The sequence below is a fragment of the Antechinus flavipes genome, chromosome 4 (assembly GCF_016432865.1).
Source record: "Antechinus flavipes isolate AdamAnt ecotype Samford, QLD, Australia chromosome 4, AdamAnt_v2, whole genome shotgun sequence".
NCBI classification, from domain to species: Eukaryota; Metazoa; Chordata; class Mammalia; order Dasyuromorphia; family Dasyuridae; genus Antechinus; species Antechinus flavipes.
Genome location: NC_067401.1, coordinates 111727867 through 111750926, shown reverse-complemented (window position 1 = coordinate 111750926; position 23060 = coordinate 111727867). Strand labels below are relative to the sequence as shown.

At 41.1% G+C, this 23060-nt stretch overlaps 1 protein-coding gene across 1 annotated transcript; it reads right to left on the bottom strand.

The window, feature by feature from the left end:
• Positions 1 to 613: 613 nt before the first annotated feature.
• ADAR (adenosine deaminase RNA specific) lies at positions 614 to 22274 on the bottom strand. Its single transcript, XM_051993928.1, is given in 16 exon segments — positions 614 to 4252; positions 4633 to 4760; positions 5033 to 5085; positions 5088 to 5144; positions 5650 to 5832; positions 6346 to 6479; positions 7393 to 7512; positions 7972 to 8065; positions 10853 to 11024; positions 11485 to 11641; positions 14013 to 14215; positions 14317 to 14458; positions 14991 to 15145; positions 15356 to 15536; positions 18091 to 19457; positions 21267 to 22274. Coding segments are annotated over 16 exon segments (3402 nt in total). The 5' UTR covers positions 21282 to 22274; the 3' UTR covers positions 614 to 4011.
• Positions 22275 to 23060: the final 786 nt, after the last annotated feature.

Genomic DNA, 23060 nt, shown 5'->3' with positions numbered 1-23060 from the left:
GGGGGGAACACATGACTCTGGTAAGGACTACGGGAGAGTTCAACATAATAGGCTTACATAATGCTTTTAAAGATTTTCCATGATTACAGCAATTGATCTTCAGTAGAGATCTTTTATATGTAAATCATCACATACATGAGATGCCTAGATCAAATAGGAAGGAAGCTTGGATACCTTTTCGAGGTTTCTCCTTTATAAGAAGATAGATCTGCTAGCCTGTATGTAGAAAGAAATCTCTCAATTTAAGTGAACACCAATTGGGAAACAACTGAAATTACAGGCTACCTATTTGCCAAACATCAAAGAAAGGGGAGAGAAGATGAGTGCGGATGGGTAGAGCTAATTAAAACACTCCTTAGCAAAAATCTTCATCCACTAGAAACTGCCCTTTCCCTACAATCTGCTGTGAAATCTAGGCTATCTACTTAAATCAACTACAATGCTATGTCTAAATCAGGCAGGACTTGGCATAATCAATTACAAAAGAAAATCTGTGATAGTGATGTCCTCATCCCATGCTTAAATACTATGAAATGGGAAAGCGGGAAGAAAAATTAAAAGATGGCTGCTGTCCCTTGTTACTTTCTCCCAAAACACATGGAACGGACAATGATAAGGAAAATAATCTGTTTTTTTAATCTTACCTAGCTTCCATTTAAGTTGATGCAATGCTGATTTTTCCCTCCAAAGCCCACTTACATATCCTGCAAGCAATTTAATGAAATCAAAAATCAAAGAGCAAGAGGCCCCCTAAGAAATAAGTGCTCCACGAAAGGAAGGTGAGAGACACATTCAAGATATTACCAATGTATTAAAATGCAAATGGCCAAAGTTCAATTCCATTTTAAAACAAGCAAAGCCGAGTCTAGCTGTACAATATGCTCTGATTTTGAAAAAATGTGGAGGGCACTGATAGAGTAAGCTGGGGTTGGAATGGGGGCAGGGGCAAATGAGCTGTCGGGGATATTTCCATTGGCAGACAGTTCCTTCTGGGAGCTACTGAAGCAGCTTCCCTTTGATCCCTCAGCCCCTTTGAAATGCTTCCTTCTGTTGTCAAACAGAATAGACTAGCTCTTTTCTATCAGTACAGGTTTGTAATCTGCTCCTCAGCATTGGAAAAAAAAAACATCCCAGGTCTTAGGGTTCCCTCTCCACACTTTTAATTTACTCAATGAGTTGTGGAAATAAGGTTGTCTAACAATACAGAAAGTTTCTTTTATTTCTTATGAGGAATGTATATCTTCTATCACTGATATCTAAGGATACTTAAAGGCAGAATTATAAAAGGAGTATGTTGTGGTCAGTTTCCTCACATTTACACTTGCTTCTCTATTCTGCTCTCAAGAGCTATTGCCAAAAGCCCCCCAAACGCCAAACTAGGTCCCTTTAGGGATAAAAAAAGGAATCGGTTCAGATGGGGATAATTTATGCTAAGTGATTTCTCTAAGGAATACACAATTGTAATTGTACTGGCTTATCAACCACAGGATTTCCTCCCCTCCCCCCTTTTTAGAAGGAAGGTGGAAGAGGAGTGTGATAAGGGATCTAATAAAAGGTAATAGAAATCTCACAACGGTATCAGATCCATCCTTGGGAAATCCCACCTTCTGCTCCTCCATTGCTCAGAAACAGGGGAGAAGAGGGGGGAGAAGAGGGAGGGAGGGAGGAAAAGGGGAGGGGGAGGGAGAGAGAGAGAGAATGAAGCAGGAAAGAAAGAGCTTATTATAGTCCTGCCCCACTCTAACACACATCCCTTGCTCAGTGTTCCTGCAGTAGCAACAGAATCATTCATGAGGAATGGAGGTGTATTTGATACATTGCAACCTTCTCATCATAATATTCACCCCGTTTCATGTGGCCTAGAGTCAACAAAATTTGTTTTGCTGAAGGGTTTCTACTGTCCAATCAAAGCAGACTTTGGTAGGGGTTGAAAAACATTCCATCAATGAGTAAAGGAGGACGAAGATGATAATGCTCTTAAACTGGAGGAGACCTGGGATCAAAGAACTTCTTTCTAGGAGGTTCCTAATTCCCAACTTAGTCATGAGCGCTCACTGACCCCTGGGACAGGTACATAGATATTACTAGCTTCATTCAACCTCTGATTGAAAAGGATGCAAAGTACACTGAAGCCAGGGACCAAGAGTCTTTTTCTTTCTTAGTAGATAGATGGGGCACGATTTTCCAACAAGTTCCTAAGGACATTCTGGTGTGCTGCAAAGACACCCTTATCATGTCATGACATCCTGGCTTTCCTCATTCCCCTTAGATAATTTCTGATTAAGAGGATAGACTGTAGTAACTACATAGCATGTATGTATATACATACACATATATGTGTGTGTATGTGTATTTGTAGATTTAAACATGAATGTGTGCATGTTTATGCTTGTGTTGAGATATCTGCAAGTGTAGAGCTATGAACAGCTGATTGGACCAGTGGACTACCTGAAGAATGGGAAGAAATATGTCTTGGCAAGATAACAGGTATTACTGTATCAGTACCATTCTAGGGAGAGCTAGAGAAAAGACGATGTTAAGGGTGCAACGTTTCTACTATTCTCCCTGAGATATTCGGTTAACCTTTACTTTAGCTTGATAGTTAAAGTGATTAAAGTGGAGACAAGGATTCCTCAGGCTAAAGAGACACTAGACTTAAAGCATCTAACTCAAGAGTTAAAAAGAAAAACCTCCATTTTTGCCTACAATGTCTATTTTCTCCTCAACAAGCAGAGGAAAAGAACCCTACTAGGGGCCTATGTACTAGTTGAGAATCATCTCTAGAAATCAATCATCAAAACCCTTTGGAAATACTTCTAATATTGGGATTAAGGTACTAATTTTAAACTTGAATATCAATTCTTGGTTACCTGTGGGAATGAAAAACAAATAACATGTATTTTTAAACCCCCTATTCTTGCCAATATAAGTCAGCATTTCTTGGCATGGCTGGCAACGGAGCCAGTACTTGATTGGTTGGTCTGATTCTTCCCAGCAAGCAGCTGTCATGCCCTTTTTCCTGTTCACTGCTGATAATCTGATCATAGATTTAGACTGAGGTGATTATAGATCACCTTTGGGAATCTGACCCAGGGATTGTTCTATTCAATTGTTTTAGGTAAAGGCCCTTTTAGGGCCTTAGTAGGGAAACTAGTCTGGAAAGTAATTATTAGCAATGGAGTTTAATAATAGCTGAGATTTGGGGACTCCATTCCTCCCCAGTAGCATTCTTGCCCCTATTGCACAGGGAAACAAAAAAACAAAAAGAAAAACAAAAAACCAAAACCCTGGAAGTCTTTCTTCCTCTGTTCCTTCATTCCCATTATTGCTATGAGGCAGAATCATGCTTTCCACATTTACCCACTTTCAACTGGGTGGAAGGATAACATGACTACTAGATTCTCTATGTAGATCAGCTGTTGAAGTTGACTATATTAATACTTTCCTTTACTGGCACAGAAACAAAATTGACTGTCAATTCAACCTCTTTGTAAATATTTTGTCTAATACTTGAAATTAGCCACTATGTTCACCCTTTTCAGGGGGAAATTTGGAGTAGCCAGACAGTTAAAAGGAAGGGGAAAGAAGGGAAAGTGGAGAAGCCAAAAGACCTGGGAAAATCCACAAATTATATCAATCTTTGAATCACAAAAAAGTTGACTGGAACCTAATCAAGATCTCAAGAAGTAAATATAGTAAAGAAAAAAAGTTCAAGGGAACGTCTTGCATTCGCCCAATGATTGCTTTTGCTTATTAAGAGATAGAAGAGCTTTTTTCTTCCCTACAGATGTCTGCTTCTTCCCTGGGAATACAGGTGGTGGCAAGGCCTTGCTCACACTACCCTACCCTGATAAGCCCAAAGGAGGCAGGACAAATGAGAACCCAAAGCCCTACATATTGCAATCCTGGGTCCATTAAAAACAAAAACAAAACAAGATAATAAAGAGTGCCATCACCCACCTCCCACCCTAAACCCTGAAACACTCCTGAACACCCAGCTGACTGAGCACATTATGCTTCACAGAGGGAAAAGTTCTTTTCCTCCAGAGGTTTGCTGATCCAGCTGCCGAAGCCCATGTCCTTCAGACTTTTGATGAAGTAGCGCTTGGCCACCTGGTAGTCCTGGGCAGCCTCCTTGGCCTCCTTATAGGAAACAAGCCTCAAGAGGTCCTTGCGGTTATGGTGGGCACACAGCTGCTGAAACAGGCTGAACATGCTCCTCTTCGAGAGACGTGACACATCGAGTTTTGGTCTACAAAAACAGGAATACTTTACTCATCAGGGACTGAAATGGTCAGTCCCAGAAGTCTCCAAAGTAGGGAAACTGTCTAGCAACTGGGAAGGAAGCAGACTGAATTCACATTAGCAACTTCATATAAATCTCTCTAGATCCGTCACCTTGGGATCAAAGATTGCATCATAGTACTTAATCCTGAAAGGAACTTAGAAATCTAATGCAACCCTCTGATTATCCTATTGAGAAATCTCAAGTCCAGAGAAGGAAAATGACAGGCTTCCAATCACATAGCTAGTAAACCACAGACCTGGAGCAAAGCCCAGCACAATGGCCACTAAACCCGACAAAGGACTAAGGAAGATGTTTCCCCCACTTCTGCCAGGACAAATCCTTACCCATCCACTTTGCCTTTGGTACCATCCAGGACCTCGATTTCAGCTCTGTCAGTTACACACCAGTTAACACTGGACTCCTTGGTTTTCCCAGTCTGTCTTGTGGAATCATATACACTGACCCTGCCCACCTAAGGAAATTCAGAGGAATAGGTCAAAAGGAGACAACTCTTTCAACTGTGGGATGTAGAGACAGGGGCCCACAGGTCCAGGGAAAGACAAGTAAGGAAGGGGGAATAAGCGCCTTTCAAATGAATTCCATAAAGTTCTGAAGTGGTGGTGCCATTCTCCAAAAGATGAATGCGTCCATCAAGATGAAAGGTATTTCCCCCTAACCCATTCAAAAAGATAGGGTTTTTGTTGTGATAGGGCTGTTTTTAAAGGGAGATAAAAGTTACAGCACCTTAGGATGGTTGACAGTATATGGAGGCTTTAGGCCTTCTCGGAATGAACTTTCTCTTTGGACATACGACAGCAGATTGCCCGTGTCAGGTGGCCCTGGCTGTACAAGTAACCTAAGTAACAAGGAAAACATGAACATGTATGCATTGGCAAATCAGCCCATCAAGTATTTATGAAATGCTAGCTAACACAGGGTAAATGCTATGAGCGCTCTTCAAAGGCGGGTGGGGACCTGTGTCTAAATCAGATACTTGTAGGCAGGAGAGCACCTTCCTGGAGGGTCCCCAGCCGCCTCACTGTTGTGGATTACTAGCACAAAACACTACATAAAGAGATCCCCAGAATCAAAGAGTTCGAAGCCTAAAGACACAATGACATTGTACCCCAGTTCCTGCATTTCTTTACCTTCTCTGGGGGAAATGTTGCTGGGCATGGCTTAGTGGGCTTTAAAAGGTCAAACTGATCTTCTCACAATGGCAGAGGGCACGCAGAATCAATTAAAGCGCCCTCTGTAAACGGGAGGCCTCCCACTCCTGCCAGACAATGCAGAATGCCATCTGCCGGGGTCCAGGCACTACCAGCTCGCACTGGCCCCAGAGCTGGAGCCAAGCTCCTTACCCAGAGTGACTGAGCTGAGATAAATGGGCTGCAAGAAGTGGGAGAGCATCGCCCCCTGCAGGCCAAGCACGTTCCAACGGAGAATCTTGTCGCTGCAGGACATGGTGCGCAGCCTCTCTCCGTGCTGAATGCCGTCCCACGTGGGCAGGATGTCGCTCGACTCCACTGGGATCGTGCCTTCTCCTGTTAAAGGCCAGAGAAGGCGCCAAAGGTAGCCCCCTTGATCCCTATGAGGTGCCAGCCCCGTCCCCTGACCCGGCACTTCCTTGTAACCTGCCCTTTTAATCTCTTAAGTCGCTGACGGGCAGACAGCCCGGTGAGGGTGGGGCCTGCCCACCAGGCCAGGAGACTCTCGCAGCGGGGTCTCGAGGCCAATGGAAAGGCACCGTGCTGAGCTCTGAGCCAATGCCGTCGCTCGCCAAGCTCACCCAGCACACCCCCTAGGTCAACCTGATTCTTCCTCCTGCCCTGACTCAGACTCTGAACTTTACCCACAAACCATTCTTATTTATGTATTTCTATCCATTCCTTCTACCTCATGCTTCCAAAAAACTCCGACAAGTTCAGCTAGAACTAACCACGTTGTTTCTCCGGCTCGCTGAAGGACTATAAGAAGTGTGTCTCACCGAGGGAGAGGATGACTTCAAGGCTGTTCCTCTCTTCTCTTTGGGGAGGGAGAAGACATAGGGCACTCACCATTTTCTACCTTGGTGCGCAGCTTGCCTTGTTTAGGGTTCTCAAAGAGGGGCTGATGCTGTGTGTCCATGAAACCCTCTGGAGGATCGCTGCAGGTCTTGTCAAAGAGGGCGCCGTCCCCACAAGGGGCAGTGCTGAAATAGAGAAGGGGTCTGCTGGACTCAGGCTGCCTCTCAGGTTCTTAGGGGATAGCTAGAAGCTCAGCGGCAGGAGACCTGGATTTGTGCCCTGTTCTGCCACTTGCTAGCTATATGACTCAGACTAAATAAATCATTTAATCTCTGAACCAGTTTCCCCATCTGTAAAATGAGAATATGAATATGTGATATACTTTCTGCATGAGATTGTGAAATTAAATGTGGTACTATATAAGACTTTAAAGTGAGATGTAAATGTGGGCTATTATTTTTGTCTTATCAAATCCAACATGGAGACATAAAGCTACTTTTAAAATCTGTAGGTCAATTCCATGGGCAGGCTCAAATTTCTAAGAGATCGGACCTTTTTTTTTGTTAACTTAATGTAGAGAAGATTATGAGCAACAAGATTATGAGGGCCCCAGAACCACAGGGACCAGAAACACTCCTTAGAATCAGCCTGTTTCTTGGGGTGGGTTGTGCAACAGTGTGAATGTATATGGCTGTAATGTGAGTCCTACGCACATGGATGAGTGAGTGTGGGTTTCCATGGCTGTGTCTGATAAATGACTTCCTGCGAGTGTCTGATGTGTGGACCAGCTCAGATGCCCACTTATGTACAACTCAGAAAGCCCATTACACACAGGATTGCATTTGACTCTCACAATGACAGCCACTGGCAGATAGATGCTCTTTCCATTTTGGTCAGGAGCAAACTGAGGCTTGGGGCCTTGGTCAGGGCCTCAGAGCTAGGAGTGCTGGAGGCGAGCTCTAAAGCCATGCTGGGGCCTCTCTCATGTCAGTGAGCCTTTGCTAAGAATGAGGCAAACTCAGAAGAAGAACAAGCGAGGATGGCTAACATTCACTATAGAGCTTATTGGATGAATGACCCAAGGTGAGCCATACCAACCTGATGTAAAGATGGAAAGTCACGTTCTTTTTTATTTGTAGCTTATTTCCATGGGCATGCTCAAATATACTGTCTTTCCAAGACATGGAACTGTATTTCATTAACTCATGGTAGAGAAACCTACAAAAGAGAAGGAGATTAGAGGTAGAGGTCCACTCCTCTTCTTGATTTGTCTGGGACACACTACAGGGTGTCTTCATGAACCAAACTTCTCAGTTTGTTCTCCAGCTATGCAAAGAATTTCAGAAGGCTCAGGAAGCAAAGGAAAGAAAATATTTCTAGTTTACAGAACTTGGTAAAACGGGGCAAAGCTACCTTTTTTGATACTACAAATGCCAAATGCTATAGTAACTGAAGAGAAAAATCTGTCTAAAACGGTAGGAGTAGACATCCCCAAGTGAGTGGTCAGTACAGTGCCCCATGCCCACAGAGGGTGTGAAATGATACCAAAGAAATAGGATCTCTGGAGAAGTGGTGGTTTTTTCTTTAACCAACTCCCCCTTGTCTGGGTCCCAGGAGGAAGCTCACAAAAGACAAGAGTTCTGCGCCCGTGTGGCAGCTTGGCACCGCAGCACTCACCTGATGAAGCCCCTCCTTGAAATGATCTCCGCGTGGCAGTCATTGACCGTCTCCCCCTTTAGACTCAACTCTTCTCCCTTTACACAGCGATTCCCTATGGGTGGGGATATGCAGAGGTGAAATCCAAAGCAGTACATCCGGGACCTCAGAGGCCATCTAGCTCAGCCCCTCACCTTTACGGAAGAAGGAGCGGAGGCCCAGGCGCTAACAACGTGCCCAAGGGCGCCGGAGAGCCAGGGGTCAGCCTCGGCTTCTGTTACACCAAGTGCACAATGCACAGACATGCATGCTACACTGCTGAAACTGAAAAGTGAATTTTAAAGTGCAAAACATCCATAAGAGCCAATCATTCTTCAATTGATTTTTGCTTTACAGAACATTTTGATGATTAAGTAATGAATCCCTTTTTCCCTACTTTTTACTTTTCCTAGGTTTATCACATATCTATACATTTGATTCTCTTTCTAGGCTAGGTTGTTCTACTGATTTATGTTTCTAGTTTTTGTACAGTACTGATTTACAACATATTTTAAAGTCTAGGAAGACAAGTACGGATTTCTTTAACACTATTCTCCCACTTCTATGGCAACCTCTAATATTCCTGTTTGCATCTGGATTTCATTGAGATTTAATCTAATGCTAAAAAAGAAACTCTTTGGCATTGTATTCAGCGTTGTTTAGTACAGTTATTACATCTGTGAATTTAGTGAAAATGATAGTATTCTCTGTGCTGATATTATTTATCTATGAACATTGAACTTCTCTCTACAATTATCCAATTTTCTTTTATCAATTAACACAGTTTTATTATATTCTTTATAAAGGTCTTATATGTCTAGATAAATTAATTCTCAGAGATTTACTTTTTCTTGTTTTAAGCAGTTTGTCATCAGTCTTTTATTGGTAACTTGTAAGAATATAAGTTAATTTTATGGATTTTTTAAATTTTGCAACTTTAATGAATCCATTACCTCAATATTGTGTTTAGACCAATGTACTAGGTAATATTCATACCATCTGCAAAAAAAAAATTGAGTTTAACTTAATTACCTATGTTAATTTTACCTATATTAAATACTCTAATTTAGTTTTCTGGCCTTACTGTGCCCATATTTTATTGTGTTAAATAAAAATTTCTCTATTAATATGCTATTATATTTTTAAAATATTTTAAATTATGAATGGGTAATCTATTGAAGGCCTTTTCTGAATCTGCTGCTATAATCATAATGATTTTATGCTTTTCCTCCCCAACGTTTTGTATTAATTCCCCCCCCCCCAATACTGTGGCATTCTTCTGTTCCAGAATACACTGTCATGATAAATGACATTTAATGTGCTAAATTCTGCTGTTTTATTAGTATTTTATATATTATTTTTACATTATGTTATTCAGAATATCCTAAAAGTCTTTTTACAAACTCTTGTCTTGACCAGGTTTTTATAATTAAGGCCATCTATATTTGTCTCATAAAAAGAATTAGAAAGCATATATAATATATTAATTTATATTTCTTTTGTATCTGTGATTACTTGCTTTCATTTCTAATTTCAATGACTTATCTTTTCTCTCCTCTTTCTTGATTCATTTTGCTAATAGTCTCGTCTGTCAATTAATTGGTCTTCTAGAGAAAATAGTTAATAAATGTTTAATTTATTAACTAAGTATTTTTTTCATATTCTACTCTGATTTTTAGGATAGTTCTTTACCCACTTTTCTTTGGACAATATATTACTGTTCCTTTTTTTTTTTTTTTTAATTTTTACAAAAATTTTTAAAAATTATTGTTCTAATTCAATCAATCTCTTTTCACTCAGTGTTATAAAATCACCTCTAAGAACTATTCCAGCTAAATCCTACAGATTTTGATAAACAGCATAAATCTTATCTTTTGTCTTTAATATATTATTGTTTTCCTAATTTCTACTTTACCCCAGTAATTGTTTCATGGACCATTTTTTTGGTTTTCATGTAATTTCTATATTTAGAAGCAGATGACCTTAGAAGGGGACAGAAGAGCTAAGTGGATGCTGCTGAAAGTTGAAGGTTTTTCTCCCCATTGTTCTGACTGGTTATTGTTGTAAAAGCTGTGACTTCCCTTCATCCTCCTCCTACCTTGTTATTCCCCATAATCATTCCTTCTTCCTTGCCCTGTCCCTTTCTCTCAGTCTACACAGATATCCTTCCTCTCATTCTTTTTCAGGCCCTCTTTCTCTAGGCCTGAGGCAGTACATTTTTTAGTAGTTGTGGTTCCTATTCCCTTTATATATTTCTTCACTCATCTGATACTGGGGACTCCAGAAGACACAAGTAGTTGCTCTCCTTTGGGTTTTTCTCTCCTTATTTTCCCTTTCCACCAGTAGCATTTTAACAGTTTTGTGTTCCTTTGTTTGGGTCTAGTCTAGAAGTTTCCAAATATAAAATATTTAAGATGAGATTGAGGGGGATGGGATAGGTACTACATAATACCTTACCAGCCTGGGTATGTGGGAAAGAAAGCACACATGAGTGAAATAACACTGGATTTGGCAGCAGAGTCTGGGCCAATCCCCACTCTGCCAAAGATGTGATCTTGGACTAATTATTTAATATCTGGGTCTCAGCTTCCAAGTAAAAGGATCTCTAAGAAACCTTCCAAAATCCTAAATCCTATTACTTGCCATACTAAATTATTCCTAAAGTAAAATAAAGCAAGATTTCTTCTCTCCACTTTGGGAGCATTCATGCTACTACAGTTTCTTCTTGATAGAAGACTAACCAATAGCAAAGAAGAGGAAAGAAATCTTGAACTGAATGAGATGAAAGGCTGAGATGGGGGGTGGGAGGGTGCCGGTCAAGAGCAGTCCTGAGGGAAGGGCTGGGAAGGAGGGCTGCACATACCTGTCCCGAAGCTGACCACAAGGCCCAGGTCGTCATCGCTTTTCTTCATGATGATGGCGGCCAGGATCTTGCGGCCAAGCAGGTTGTGCTGGATGGGCGCAGTGAGAGAGCTGAAACACTGGTGGCTCAACATGGCCACCTGATCATGGAGGGTACTACCAGTCAGAGGAAGCTGCAAGACACGAGGCTGGGTCAGGACCACAGCTCTTCCCTGGGGAGATTCTGCCCTATTCTAATGTCTCCACCTTAAAGCCAAGACAGGAAGATGAGTGCTTTGGAAACAAATTCTTGATGCTCTTAATGGAGGTGGGTGGAAAGGAATAATGCAGAGAGCATATAACTTTTTTTTTTTTTTAAAGTTTTAACAATACCGTACGCTGCTGTCCTTTCTCCCTCCACCCAATACTTAACTTTTATTATATTTAGTTATTTATTTATATATGTTTACATAAATATATGTATTTAGTCATTATATCATATAGGCAGTCACCAACACTGTGCTGTATTTAACCTTGGGTGCACACTATCTGTGGATCACCATGTGATGCCTCGAGGCAGGGCCTTAGGCCTGCAAGGCCACCAGGAGAAGAGGGAACCACAAAAGCTGTTTCCAGGAGGGTCCCTGCGGTTACCTCTGAAATGCCCAGGCCCCCTATACGCTTCGCCCTTTCTGTCTCCCCGATCAGGACTCGCAGGGCTGCATCAGCTGCCTCTTGCTTTCCCTGCTTCTTGCTGTGTGCACTGACAGCCGGGAACCAGCGACCCCCAACCTTTGCCTGGTAAATGAACCTGTGGGATTAGAAATAAGTGCTGAAAGGCATCATCAGACCTGGTGAGAAAACCCTGCAGGTTGGCTTTTAAGACTCTAGGCCAAGCTTTTAATAATTCAGAGAGGTGTTTCCTCATGGTCACAGGCAAAAATAAGTGTGTGTTAGAATCAGGACTTGAATCCAGGTCTTCCCGACTCCTAGTCCAATCCTGTGTCCTCTAGAGCAAGGTGGGGAGTCTTTGTTTTGCCAAGAGCCATCTGGATATTTTTAAGTCACTTGAAGAACATGCAAAATCATCAACTCAAAGAGTCCAGCAGTGGGAGGGGGTCGTACCTTGCTGCTGAGCAGGGCCACTCTCCACACTGGCACCAGAGGCATTGAGTGCCAATTAAACATATTTGCAAATATATAAACACATTTAATTTTCAAGTATTTCATCCTATTAGAAGGAATACTACAGAAATTTTTAAAAATTGGCATTTGATTGTATTTTAGTTCTTACACTGAAATACAAATGCACCTAATATTCCAAAAATTCCTTAAATAAGTCACAGAAAGAAGCTATGAACTTCTTACCCAAAAGGCCTCCATTTCAATTCACCTGAATATTTATTTATTAAGTACCTATTAAAGTAGTTTCATCCTGTTCTAAATTAAACACTGTCTTTTTGATTGTTAGAAAGAGCAGAAAGGCAGAAATGCCTTTTCTCTTTTCAAGGATACTAGGCAGCTTAGTAGAACCAGAGCACTGGGAGTAAGATGAGTTTTAATCTGACCCTAAACACTTACTAGATATATGATCCTGGGCAAGTCATTTAACCTTTGCTTTTTCATCTATAAAATGGGAATAATAATAGCATCTACTTTTCAGGGTTGTTGGGAAGATCAAATGAGGTATTTGTAAAGCTCTTTATAAAGGCTACTTATTACAAGTTACTGGTTCATACTTCACTCTTTACTCCCTTGTCTTGCCACCCCAGAGATTATGATCTGCTAAACTTTTCAGCAACAGAGAAACTTTGACTCTTGGGTTCTGCTGATTAGATAAATGACGAGCCTTTTTTAGCCTATTATTTCAAAATAATCCCAACCAAGTTTAATCCTACTCCAAATGCCCTGACCATCTACTGGATAGCTTCACTAATTGTCCTTCCATTCTTAACCATTTTCTTCCCTCTCACTCCACTCCAACAAAGTTCTGGAACTATAATCAAATCAATTCCATCCTTGTTCCAGGATTCAAGGTTATCAATCCACCTCCAAATGGTCTCATTCACCATCTCAGCAATTTGTTGGCTCAAAGTACTTCTTCCTTAGTCAACTTCTCCCTATTTATGAGGTTTCTTCTATTAGAATGTAATCTCCCTAAAGACAAGAGAAAGACCTTGCTTTTGTAATTATATTGTCAGAAGAATGCTGGGTACAAGGTAAGCATTTAGAGCTACTCATTCAATTTGTCCCCTGACAGGAGTCAATGAAATCATGCAATTAAATGTCTGAATTTAAAGTCATCAAAGACGAAAAGGTAAGAAGAGTTGCAATTTTTTTTCTTTTAAACTTTCCCAAAACTTTGCTATGGCATGCATATCTATGGATTTTACACACCTGTACAAGTGTGCAAGACCCTCCCCTCTCCCCAGCCACTGACCGTGAAATCCTCAAAAAAGCAGAAAAGCAGGGACACTATCTGCTGAGAATTCCCAAAGATGATTGAAATGGATGTGGAGCTGGGTGGCAACTGTTCTGGCAATTCACCAGTAGGCCTTAATTTAACAATTAAGAGATCCTTCTTCTTGACAAATCTTTAGACCAAAATAGAATTGGTAGTACCAAAATTTTAACAGTCTGATTTGCAAAATGAACAAATCCAGCCTGAGCAGCAAATATGCAGATATGAAGCATGCAGGGCCAATTGTTAAATATCAAATGCTACCTTCAATTCCACTAAATATCAAAAGAAATGGGATAAATGATTTGAGGAGGAATTGAAGTTAAAGAAGGATATTAAACAGTGCAATAATGATTAAAGTGGATTAGTCATAACAATTGGTTTTAGGTACATTATTTCCTTGAGCTTTCCAACATTTCGGTTAAGGTGATTTTATAGTTGTTTTCTATGAGGCCCAATAGAAATCAACAGATTCTTACTGGCTTAGAAATATTAAAATGTATCCCTGCTTTAAGGGGTAATCTCTTAAAGTTCCTCCAATCTGAAAGCTAATCTGAAAGATGGCAATCTCCTGGCGTGGCTAATTTTCAAGGCTGTTTTAATACTTCCTGGAAGGCTGCAATGCTAAGTCTAAAATCCATTGAAATTTACACTCTCTTCTTCCCAGAGAAAACCTTTCTTCTCTAGGTAATACATACATTCCAAGGCAGGCAATACTCACTTGGGTTCATGGGGAGGTCCAGATTGGTCTACCAACTTGAATTCTGCAGCAAAGCCATTGGACCGGGCATATTCAAAAAGACCGCTGATAGGGTTGGCATTCAGATATTTGATAAGATCCCCAACCTTCTTTGCCTTGCTGGGTGTTGGTTCTCCTAGGCCAGCAAAGTGTGCAGGAGGATCACTAAAGTAGTCAGTGCTTTGCTGGAAGAAAATTAATCAAACAAAGAATACTCATCATTGCTGGCAAGTCTTAGCAGGGCAACAGGGGCCCTCTGAGGGACCAAACAGTTGTAAGTATATACCTGCCTGCTCCAAGGGGTCAGGTTAGGATCTCCACAGAGAGCCTTCACAGCCACCTCAGCTGCCATCTGCTTTGCTGCCTTCTTGCTATTGGCCATCATGGTTGGAAATGTCTGACTCCCCAGCTTTACACAGTATTTAAACCTGGCATAAGATGTAGTTCAGTAGAAGAATCAAAACTTTTTTTGAGGGAAGACACAAAGCTTAGACCTCTTGAGTCTGTCAGCCTTCAGACAACTAGCTGCTTAACTTAAATAAATGCATCTAAATGTAAGAGCTATCTTTTTTCCATTTGCAGGTCTAAGTTTTGTCTGGCCTTAGAAGTTAAGCGTTTCTTCTGAGAAGGCAGGTGGTTCATTCGGCTTCCTCTTAGCTCAGCACCAGTGACTTCTCTGTCCTGTACTGATCTAGTCTTTAGCCCTTGTCTTTGTCACCAAATTCCTCTCATTTTTCTCCCCACTGGCAGCAGCCCTACTACTGAGACCCCATATTTTACACTTTCCATTCAGAAAAAAAGACCACTTTACGAAATCAAGCAATCCTTCACTGGAAAGACTCAAGCAGAGCTCTGGCCACCATATAAGAAACCTAGGAAAGAATGGCTACTCTCTGCATGGAGCTAGGGAAATGCATGCTGGAATTCCCATCTACAATCTCCAAGAACAATTTGACATACTTGGGGTCGTGAGCTGGGCCTTCCTGGGATATGAGGAGGAATTCACAAGTGCTCCCGGATTTTTGCACATGCTCCATCAACACACTAATGGGGTTCTTCCCAAAAAGGAGGCTTGAGGGGCTGATGGGAGAGGGTTCACACTCTGGAACTGAAGGCTATACAACATAAGAAAAAAACAAGAACTTCATGACCACGGCAACCAATACAAAACAGCCAGATGAAAGGGCATGGTGGAAGGTTAGGATGCTTAACCCAATTAAAAAATGGAAGGTTCTGTATGCCACGGGGCATTGCCAAAGAAGACAATGCAAAATTCTGGGTGGATCAAGACAAAAATGAACTTCTCATGAAGGTAGAGCCCTTACCTTCTCTGGTCCTTCTTCCATAGGACGAGATAGTCCTGGCGAGGACTCTTCCTCCTGGGCTCCAGACTCTTGAAACAGGACTGTCATAGCTTTTGCAGCAGCATCTTGCCTGGCCAGTTTCTTGCTGCCAGCTTCTGCTGGAGGGAACCGTCGGCCACTGATCACAGCCTGGTATTTAAATCTTCATGGAAAGTAATTAAATGTATGAATGCTCACCTGAGTGGACTCTCCTCCCTTCTATCCTTCCTGGCTCAGGAGTATTTCTGGGTAGGAGCATTCCTTTACATAGGGATTTTTCATCACCTGGGAATTTTCTAAGCAAATGGAGTCTCTTGACTTATGTGGAAATAGAGAAAGGGTCACGGGAAACTTGACTATTGTTTCTTGAGCTAGATGTCAGAAAACTTGAATTCTTTCGGTAGCTAAACACAACAACTGGAATGAAGACTGGATGTGGTGTAGGAAAACCTGGTGTAGAAAAACTACACTGCTTCTAGTTATCTGTAACTCCCAGACCAGGGCAATTAACCTTTCTGGGGAATTGGGTTAAAAAAAAAAAATCTCTCTCCAAAATCCAATGACTAGAGAAGCCCATCCAAGTCAACTGCACTGGAGATACCCCTATGTCTCTGCAAAGACTGGAGACAGACTTGATGGGTGTCTAAAGCTGATGGGAGAGGGTTCACACTCTGGAACTGAAGGCTATACAACATAAGAAAAAAGAACAAGAACTTCATGACCACAGCAACCAATACAAGACAGCCAGATGAAAAAAGGCATGGTGGTAGGTTAGGTAGATGGTAGATTCCCTATCATCTCTTGAGCCAGAAAGCCGGCTAGCTCAGCCCCTTTTTTACAGTTTAAGGGCCAGCTAAGTTATATAGTCACATAGATACTATCAGGGATAGGATTTGAACCCAAGTCCTCTACTCAAAAGATTTTTCTACTATGCCACAATGCAGCTCCTGTTTCCACATTTCAGAACCCAAAGTGCAGCTAATATCTTCTGTAGCACAAGACCATGATCCCCACATACCAGCTGGATCCTAAGTACATAGCCTGCCAGGGTATCTGGAGATCTGAAGGATCTCCTTTTAGTATTGGAGGCATTATAAGGCTCCACTATCTCGGTGTTAAGCTCGACATTAATAGTAACTTCCCTTAGGTATCCCCATGAGCTTGTTAAAGTACATGTTCAATGCATCAGGAGTCCTCAGATTTAGTTTGGATTGCTTCTCTCCAAGGTGATACAATCAGCCTGAAGAGGGGCCCAACTGAGTAGGATGGTAGAGATATTTTTAAAAGGTTAATTTTTCAGTTTCCTGTGCCTCCTGACAAATGTGAACATGGCATTACTGTGCCTTATAAATGGAACCCAAGAAGAGGTAAATTGCTTTAATTATTAGTGGCTTTAGGGATGAGGTGTAAGAAGAGGGAAGAAAGGATCCTCCTTTTCTTCTCATACCAAAAGAAATAGACTTTCCCCCTAAAAGGAGAACAGGAAATGGGACACAACTCTTTTTAAATTTTGGTTAGATACCTGTTACACTGCCTAGAATGAGAAATTTTCTCTTGAGAACAAACAGCATTCCTATCAACCTTTAACTTCATTGAAAAAAATCAATAAAGGGAGGAAAAAACCCTGTCTGGGAACAAGAATCTGCAGAGTAATTTTTAGGGCATCAAGAAAAGATCAACTCCTTACTGTGGCTCTGCTTAGCTGGTCTTCATTTGCCACAACTCTTCCCATTCTTCTCTAGGTCCAAATGTTTGTTTTCCATTTCATTCATTCACTTTAAGAATCTTTTCAGGGAAGGAACCATCCCAAAGATTCTGCCAGTTTGGCTTGAAACTTTTTTTGTTTTACATATAAGGGGCAAAATTATTTTCTGTAGATTAAATGTAGCAGGAAAAACTGAGCTATTGATTTATGTAAAGGAGTTAAGTAAAGACAGAATTGCCCCTTCTGACACAGGGACAGTTGGGGCACACTCTTCTTGATACTTGACTCTTATTGACACAGATCTAGCAGAGTGTAAATTGTGGAACTGATATTTTGCAGCACAATGCATTTTAACTCTGTCCATAGTCTTTCTCATCCCTTAAATGATGATAATTTTATTAAAAACAAAACATACAAGGTTGGTTTGGGAAATAAATATAGCCAATTTGCCATCATTTGTGGCTCTAGAAGTCAGGTAAATAAATGAAACCTAATAAACTTCCAAACAAGCTTTATTTAGCCAATAAACTTCTTCTTTAATCAAAAAAGTTGATTTGGGATTTATTTCTCCTTTTTAATCTCTGACGAAATGGTTAAGCTAACTGACCACGAAATGGCAAAAGGGAATAGAAAAAAGAATGAAAAATTAAAAAGCCAAAACACTCGAAGAAGCAGAATTTGATTTATCTGAACCATAATCAAGGATTAAATAAGAGTATGAGCCCAACTTTCATTCTACTAAGATTATGAAGCAAGATGCCCCAGTGGATCAAGCATTGGACTTCGAGTTAGGAGGACCCAAGTTCAAATCCACCCTCAGGCAATTACTACCAGTGTGACCATGAACACCTCACTTAACTTGTCTGCTTTAGTTTTGTCACCTGTAAAATGGGAATGGGAATCATAACAGCACCTATCTCCTAGGGTTATTGTACAGATAAAATGAGATATTGCTCTGCACTTTAAAGCTATAAAAATATTAGCTTTTATTTTTTGCCATATTGTCTCTTACCTGGGTTCGTGTGATGGACCAGTCTGTTCTAAGAGTGTGAACTCACAAGTTTGGCAGGTGAACTGAGCATATTCTAGCAGCCCACTGATTGGATTCTTTTGTCGGCAAGCTGTCAGTTTCTTGATAGCTGTGAACTGTGATGAGGCACCCACACGGGCCATATAGTTGGGTAGATCCATTATGGTCTGCAGGTCATCTCCATGCTTAATGCTATTTAAATCATCTGGGATGTCATCTGTGGCCCACTGACCATTTTCAACCTTCATATCTAAGAAGCTATTGTTTCTTACTTGGGGTTCCTCAAACAATCCTGGGATGGTCACACTGTCATCCTCTGCCGATCCTGATGGAGGCTGATGTCCGTTCTCAACACTTTCTTCTTTCCTTTTGGCTGGGGTGGTGGTGCCATCTGAGTTATCTGTTTTGGATCTGTGGCTGCCTACTGGGACATTTTCATTTTTTTTAAGTTGCATCCTCTCTCGCTTTTTGACCGTCAATGACCACTTAGGAGGAGCAAATCCTTCTCTTCTAACATCTCCTTGCCTTTCCAAATCAAAGAGTAAGGTATTGACATCTCGGGCCTTGGCAAGACCAATGTTTTTGGCTAAATTCAGGGCAGAGGAATCTGGAACATCATATAAGTAGGCACAGATTTTCTCCTTGACCTCAGTCATGTTGACAAAATCAAGCAGATCCTCCGAGTCAGGTACGAAACTTTTGTCTTTGAAGTCCAAGCTCGGGTTTTTATTTGGACCCTTTTTGACACTTTGTCTCACAGCTTGGTTAGATTGTTTCCAAGCATGGGACTGGGTTGGGATCCTCCAGCCAGGAGGTGTGCCTTCTTCCCTGTGTAACTTCCCCTGCTTCAGCAGATGGTACAAAACTCGATTTACCTCTTTCTTTTGGACCCCAAGTTTTTTGGCAAGATCATAGACTGTAGCAGACTGCCCTTCCCTAAGTTCCCCTAAAAGCTCCAAAATCCTTTGTTCCTGATCTTGATTGATAGACAGCTGTTGGAAATTAAAGGTGAGCTTAGCCACCCCTTGCCTCGATGTGGCCCTGCCTCTTGGGGAAGGTGAACCTTTCCAGGGCGAGGGATTGCTAGGAGGTGGCCTTACAGCATTCCAGTTCCCAGGCTGCCTCACGCCAGCAGGTGGTCCTGGAAATCGCGGCCTGTCCCTGGGCAGAAAAGATGATGTTGACGGCTGCTCCCTGATCAGGGGCACTTCAGGGAGCTGTCCCCTCAGGAACTCTATCTGCTGACTTCGAAATCTTTCGGGATAGAATCCCTGCCCCGACTGCTGTCTGGATTTGTTGTAGTCATAGCCTTGGACCTGATGGCTACGGTATCTGTCGAGGGAACACCCCTGCAGGACAAGAGATGGTGGGGGGAAAAGGGCCAGTTAGGACAGCGGCCCTGAGAGCGGGCGTGCTCGACACTGGCCTCTGTCTGAAGCCGCACCCTGCTCAGTGTGCTGCCAGCGGGCCACGGAGGCTCAGGGTTTCTGGGATCGATCTACCCCCCTCACATGTGCCGCAGAGAACCCGGACACAGGGACTCAGAGGGACGGGAAGAGAGAGGCAGAGAAGAAAAGAAAAGTGGGAGTTCAGGTAGGAATCCCACCCCCAAACCAATGAGCTTCTGGCAAGAGAATGCAGGCCTCCCTTCTGTATGGTAGTAGGCCCTGACACGCACAATTTTACCCAAACCCACTAAAGTTCCCCATGGACTGGTGGGGACTGTATTCTAAAATTATAAATGAAAAGTAATCATTAGCATCAGAGACTAATAGGAAATTTATCCTTTGTTCCACACTCATTTTATTCTATTGTTGAAGCAATATACTTTTTTGATGTTTTGGTAGTACATATTATTACTACCCATTTCTGAGAATATAGGTAGTAAGTACAGTCTCTGTTAGGAAACAGACATTTATACAAATCAGGTTCTCAGCCTTACTTTAAATTCCCAGAGGGCTGAATAATAACTCTTAAGATATAAGCTGTTTACACTTTGGTGAATTTTGGAAGTGACACATTTTTCTAAATGGAAAAGTTCAGTTCTTTGACTAAGCACTTTTCAGTATGCAAAAAAAAAAAAAAACCTTTTAAAAAAAATCAAAATTACTATTTTCAAGGAAGAAAAACTGCCTGATAGACCCAAGATGGGGATAGAGGCAGGAAAGAGGTAAATCAATAATATTTATTCTTGAATTGCTCAAAATCTTCATGATCATACTGACCATCTTGTGTAGGTTCTGTTAAAGAACTTATTTTAAACCCAGGCTTGTTAAAAATTATGTTTTTAAAAAAATGTTTACGAGTCATATAACATGTCTGAGTGATCTTGGGCAAATCACTCATCTCAGGGACTTATTTTTTCAGTCATACAATGATGTATCAGTTCTTTTAAATTGACCAAAGTGAACTTGTTAGAAGATGTCTTTTAAAAAAATAAAAAACTCAGCCAACTCTTTAAACTTCACTCTGGATCTCCATTTCAATTGTAAAATGAGGGAGCTAGATTCCAGGATCCAAGGTATCTTCTAGTTCTAAAGTTCTGATTCTAAAATGATTGAGCCTAAACCTGCTTGTTACAAATCTTCCCTGATATTAACTTTTGCCCAGCACTTTAAACTGTGTTTCATGACTCCATATAGGATCTTATAAGTGAATGGGGGTGGGGAGGGTGGGCAGTGGTCACAAAATTATGATTTATTATGAGTAAATGTTTGATTTGTATACATATAGAGCTATCTATCTATCTATATATATATCTATATCTATATCTGGAGTCACATAAAAATTTCTCAGGCAAAAAGGGGTTGCAAATGGAAAAAGTTTAAGAAATCCTGGTGTAAAGGAGGCTCCATTCTTCCTTTAAATCCTAATCTTGAAATGGAGTTGGGTCCAGACAATAAAGTCTGATCCCTGAATAGTGAGAGGGGGCATCATTACCATTTTGATTCCCCTGGCTTCTAGAATTAGCAGGGGTGTGACCATGGTGGCAGTGGACAGCAGCAACATCACCACCACCACAGGGGTCTTTCAGGAGGTCCCAACATATTGTCTAGAGATGCCATATTCTAAACCCTCAAAATTTGAGCCTCACATTTGGTTCAAGACAGCCATAGGGCTCCTGCAGAAGTTAGTTAATAATCAGAAGCTGCCCTTACCTGAAGTTTGTCCATACCGATGAGCTTAATTCATCTCACTTATTTGAGCACAAGAAAAGAAACTCCCGTGGTGTAAACTAATCCATTAACTACAGGAAAACTTCCCTCTAGAGAAGGAGAAAGGAACTAAGGGTGACAGTAAAGTTTCAAAGACTAGTTCTTTGGTTAGTATAATAGCTTTTGCAGTCTAACATCCCTGTTTAAAAGTAAAGAGGAGTAACTTTGATAGTATGAAAATAAAATATTTTCCCACGGTCCTATAGAGACAACACACAGCTTGCAGAAAATGGCTCCGGCTAAGTTTCACTTTCATTTCTCCCACAGAAAAAAGCTTAGATCCACCTAGAGGTGGAGTTAAAGCAAATCCAGGCCAGAAGTATCCAGTTTCACTGCAAACACATCTCCGGTGCTTTCAAAGAACTTATAAATGAATACTATTGAAGATCAGATCACATTTTTTCTTCTTTTGGGAAACTCACTACAAAAACAAACTCCATAGCCCAGGATTTTCTTCACATAAAAGTTTCAGAACTACACTCAATAAAAACAAAAACAAAGAGATATCTGAACCACATCTAAAACAGAGTCTCCTAGGATTTGCAAAGCCTGCGGGACTACTAGAACACAAACAAATCTCAATAATTTAGCCTGTGAGGTTTGGGGTAAAAGGGTTTGGAGAGGACTAGAAGAGAAAGCGAATCTCTCCAAAATTAGTTGAAAGTTACCCAAAAAGAGTTTTATTATCTTCAAAATAGGGGGTATTGGCAAATAAAGCATTGAAAAAAATACCATTCAAAATCAGTTCAAATTTTATGATTTCATGTTTTATCATTGCTTTTGAACTTTTTAATTCAGTAAGAATCACATCTGCCTGGCAGACTGGACAGAGCTGGCCTTGTAGTCAGAAAAACCTGAGATTAAGTTCTATTTCTGACATGTATCAATTGTATGACTAGGTAAGTCACTTAATCTTTCTTTCTCCAAGCAATTTCTAAGAATACAAATAGCAGAGAAGATGCCAACTACAAAGGAAGGGGGAGTTATTCCACTGGAGTTTTCTATGATCAATAAAAATCACAGGTCTAATCCCATCCCAAGAATCTTGAACCTTGAATTTTCTCAAATATCAAATCCACACTATTCCATTTTTGCTGTAGTAAGATCTATTCATCTAATGACAAGATAGTTGCTTTGTTAGTAGAGTTGAACAAAAAGAAAATACATGCTGGATGGAACCTGTGGCAACATTAGGGAAGTCCATTGGGGAGTCACAAAGGATGGACAAAGCCCAGAGAAGCTTTGATCTGTATCACTGGAGGGAATATGTGAACCAATGTGAGCTCATAGACCCATGGACTAGGAAAGAGAAGTGAAGGATCCTTATTTCAAAGAGAAATTTCTATTCTGAAGTCCAGAGACTTAGAGCTTCAGGAGCATTTGAGGACCAATGGGTACAATATCCTCATTTTACAGATAGGAAAACTGAGTCTCTACGAGAACAAGAAAATTCTCCCAAGGAAGTGGCAGTGTTAGGGTTAGGACATCCCTCCCTCTTTTCCACTTTTCTCTCCAAAGCCTACACTACACAGAAATTCTACATACCTGCTCCAGTTTCCCATAGCCCTTCTTGTCAGATATTTCTCTCTCAAGCTGAATTTAACTGTTCCCTGCTGCAATGGAGATCTCCCTCCATCTCAGTAAAACTAGTTAGGTGCTTCCTCAGACTTGTGCTCTTCAGATTAACCCACTTCAGCTTCTTTAAACTTCCTTCAGGTTCAAGCCCACCAAAGATTC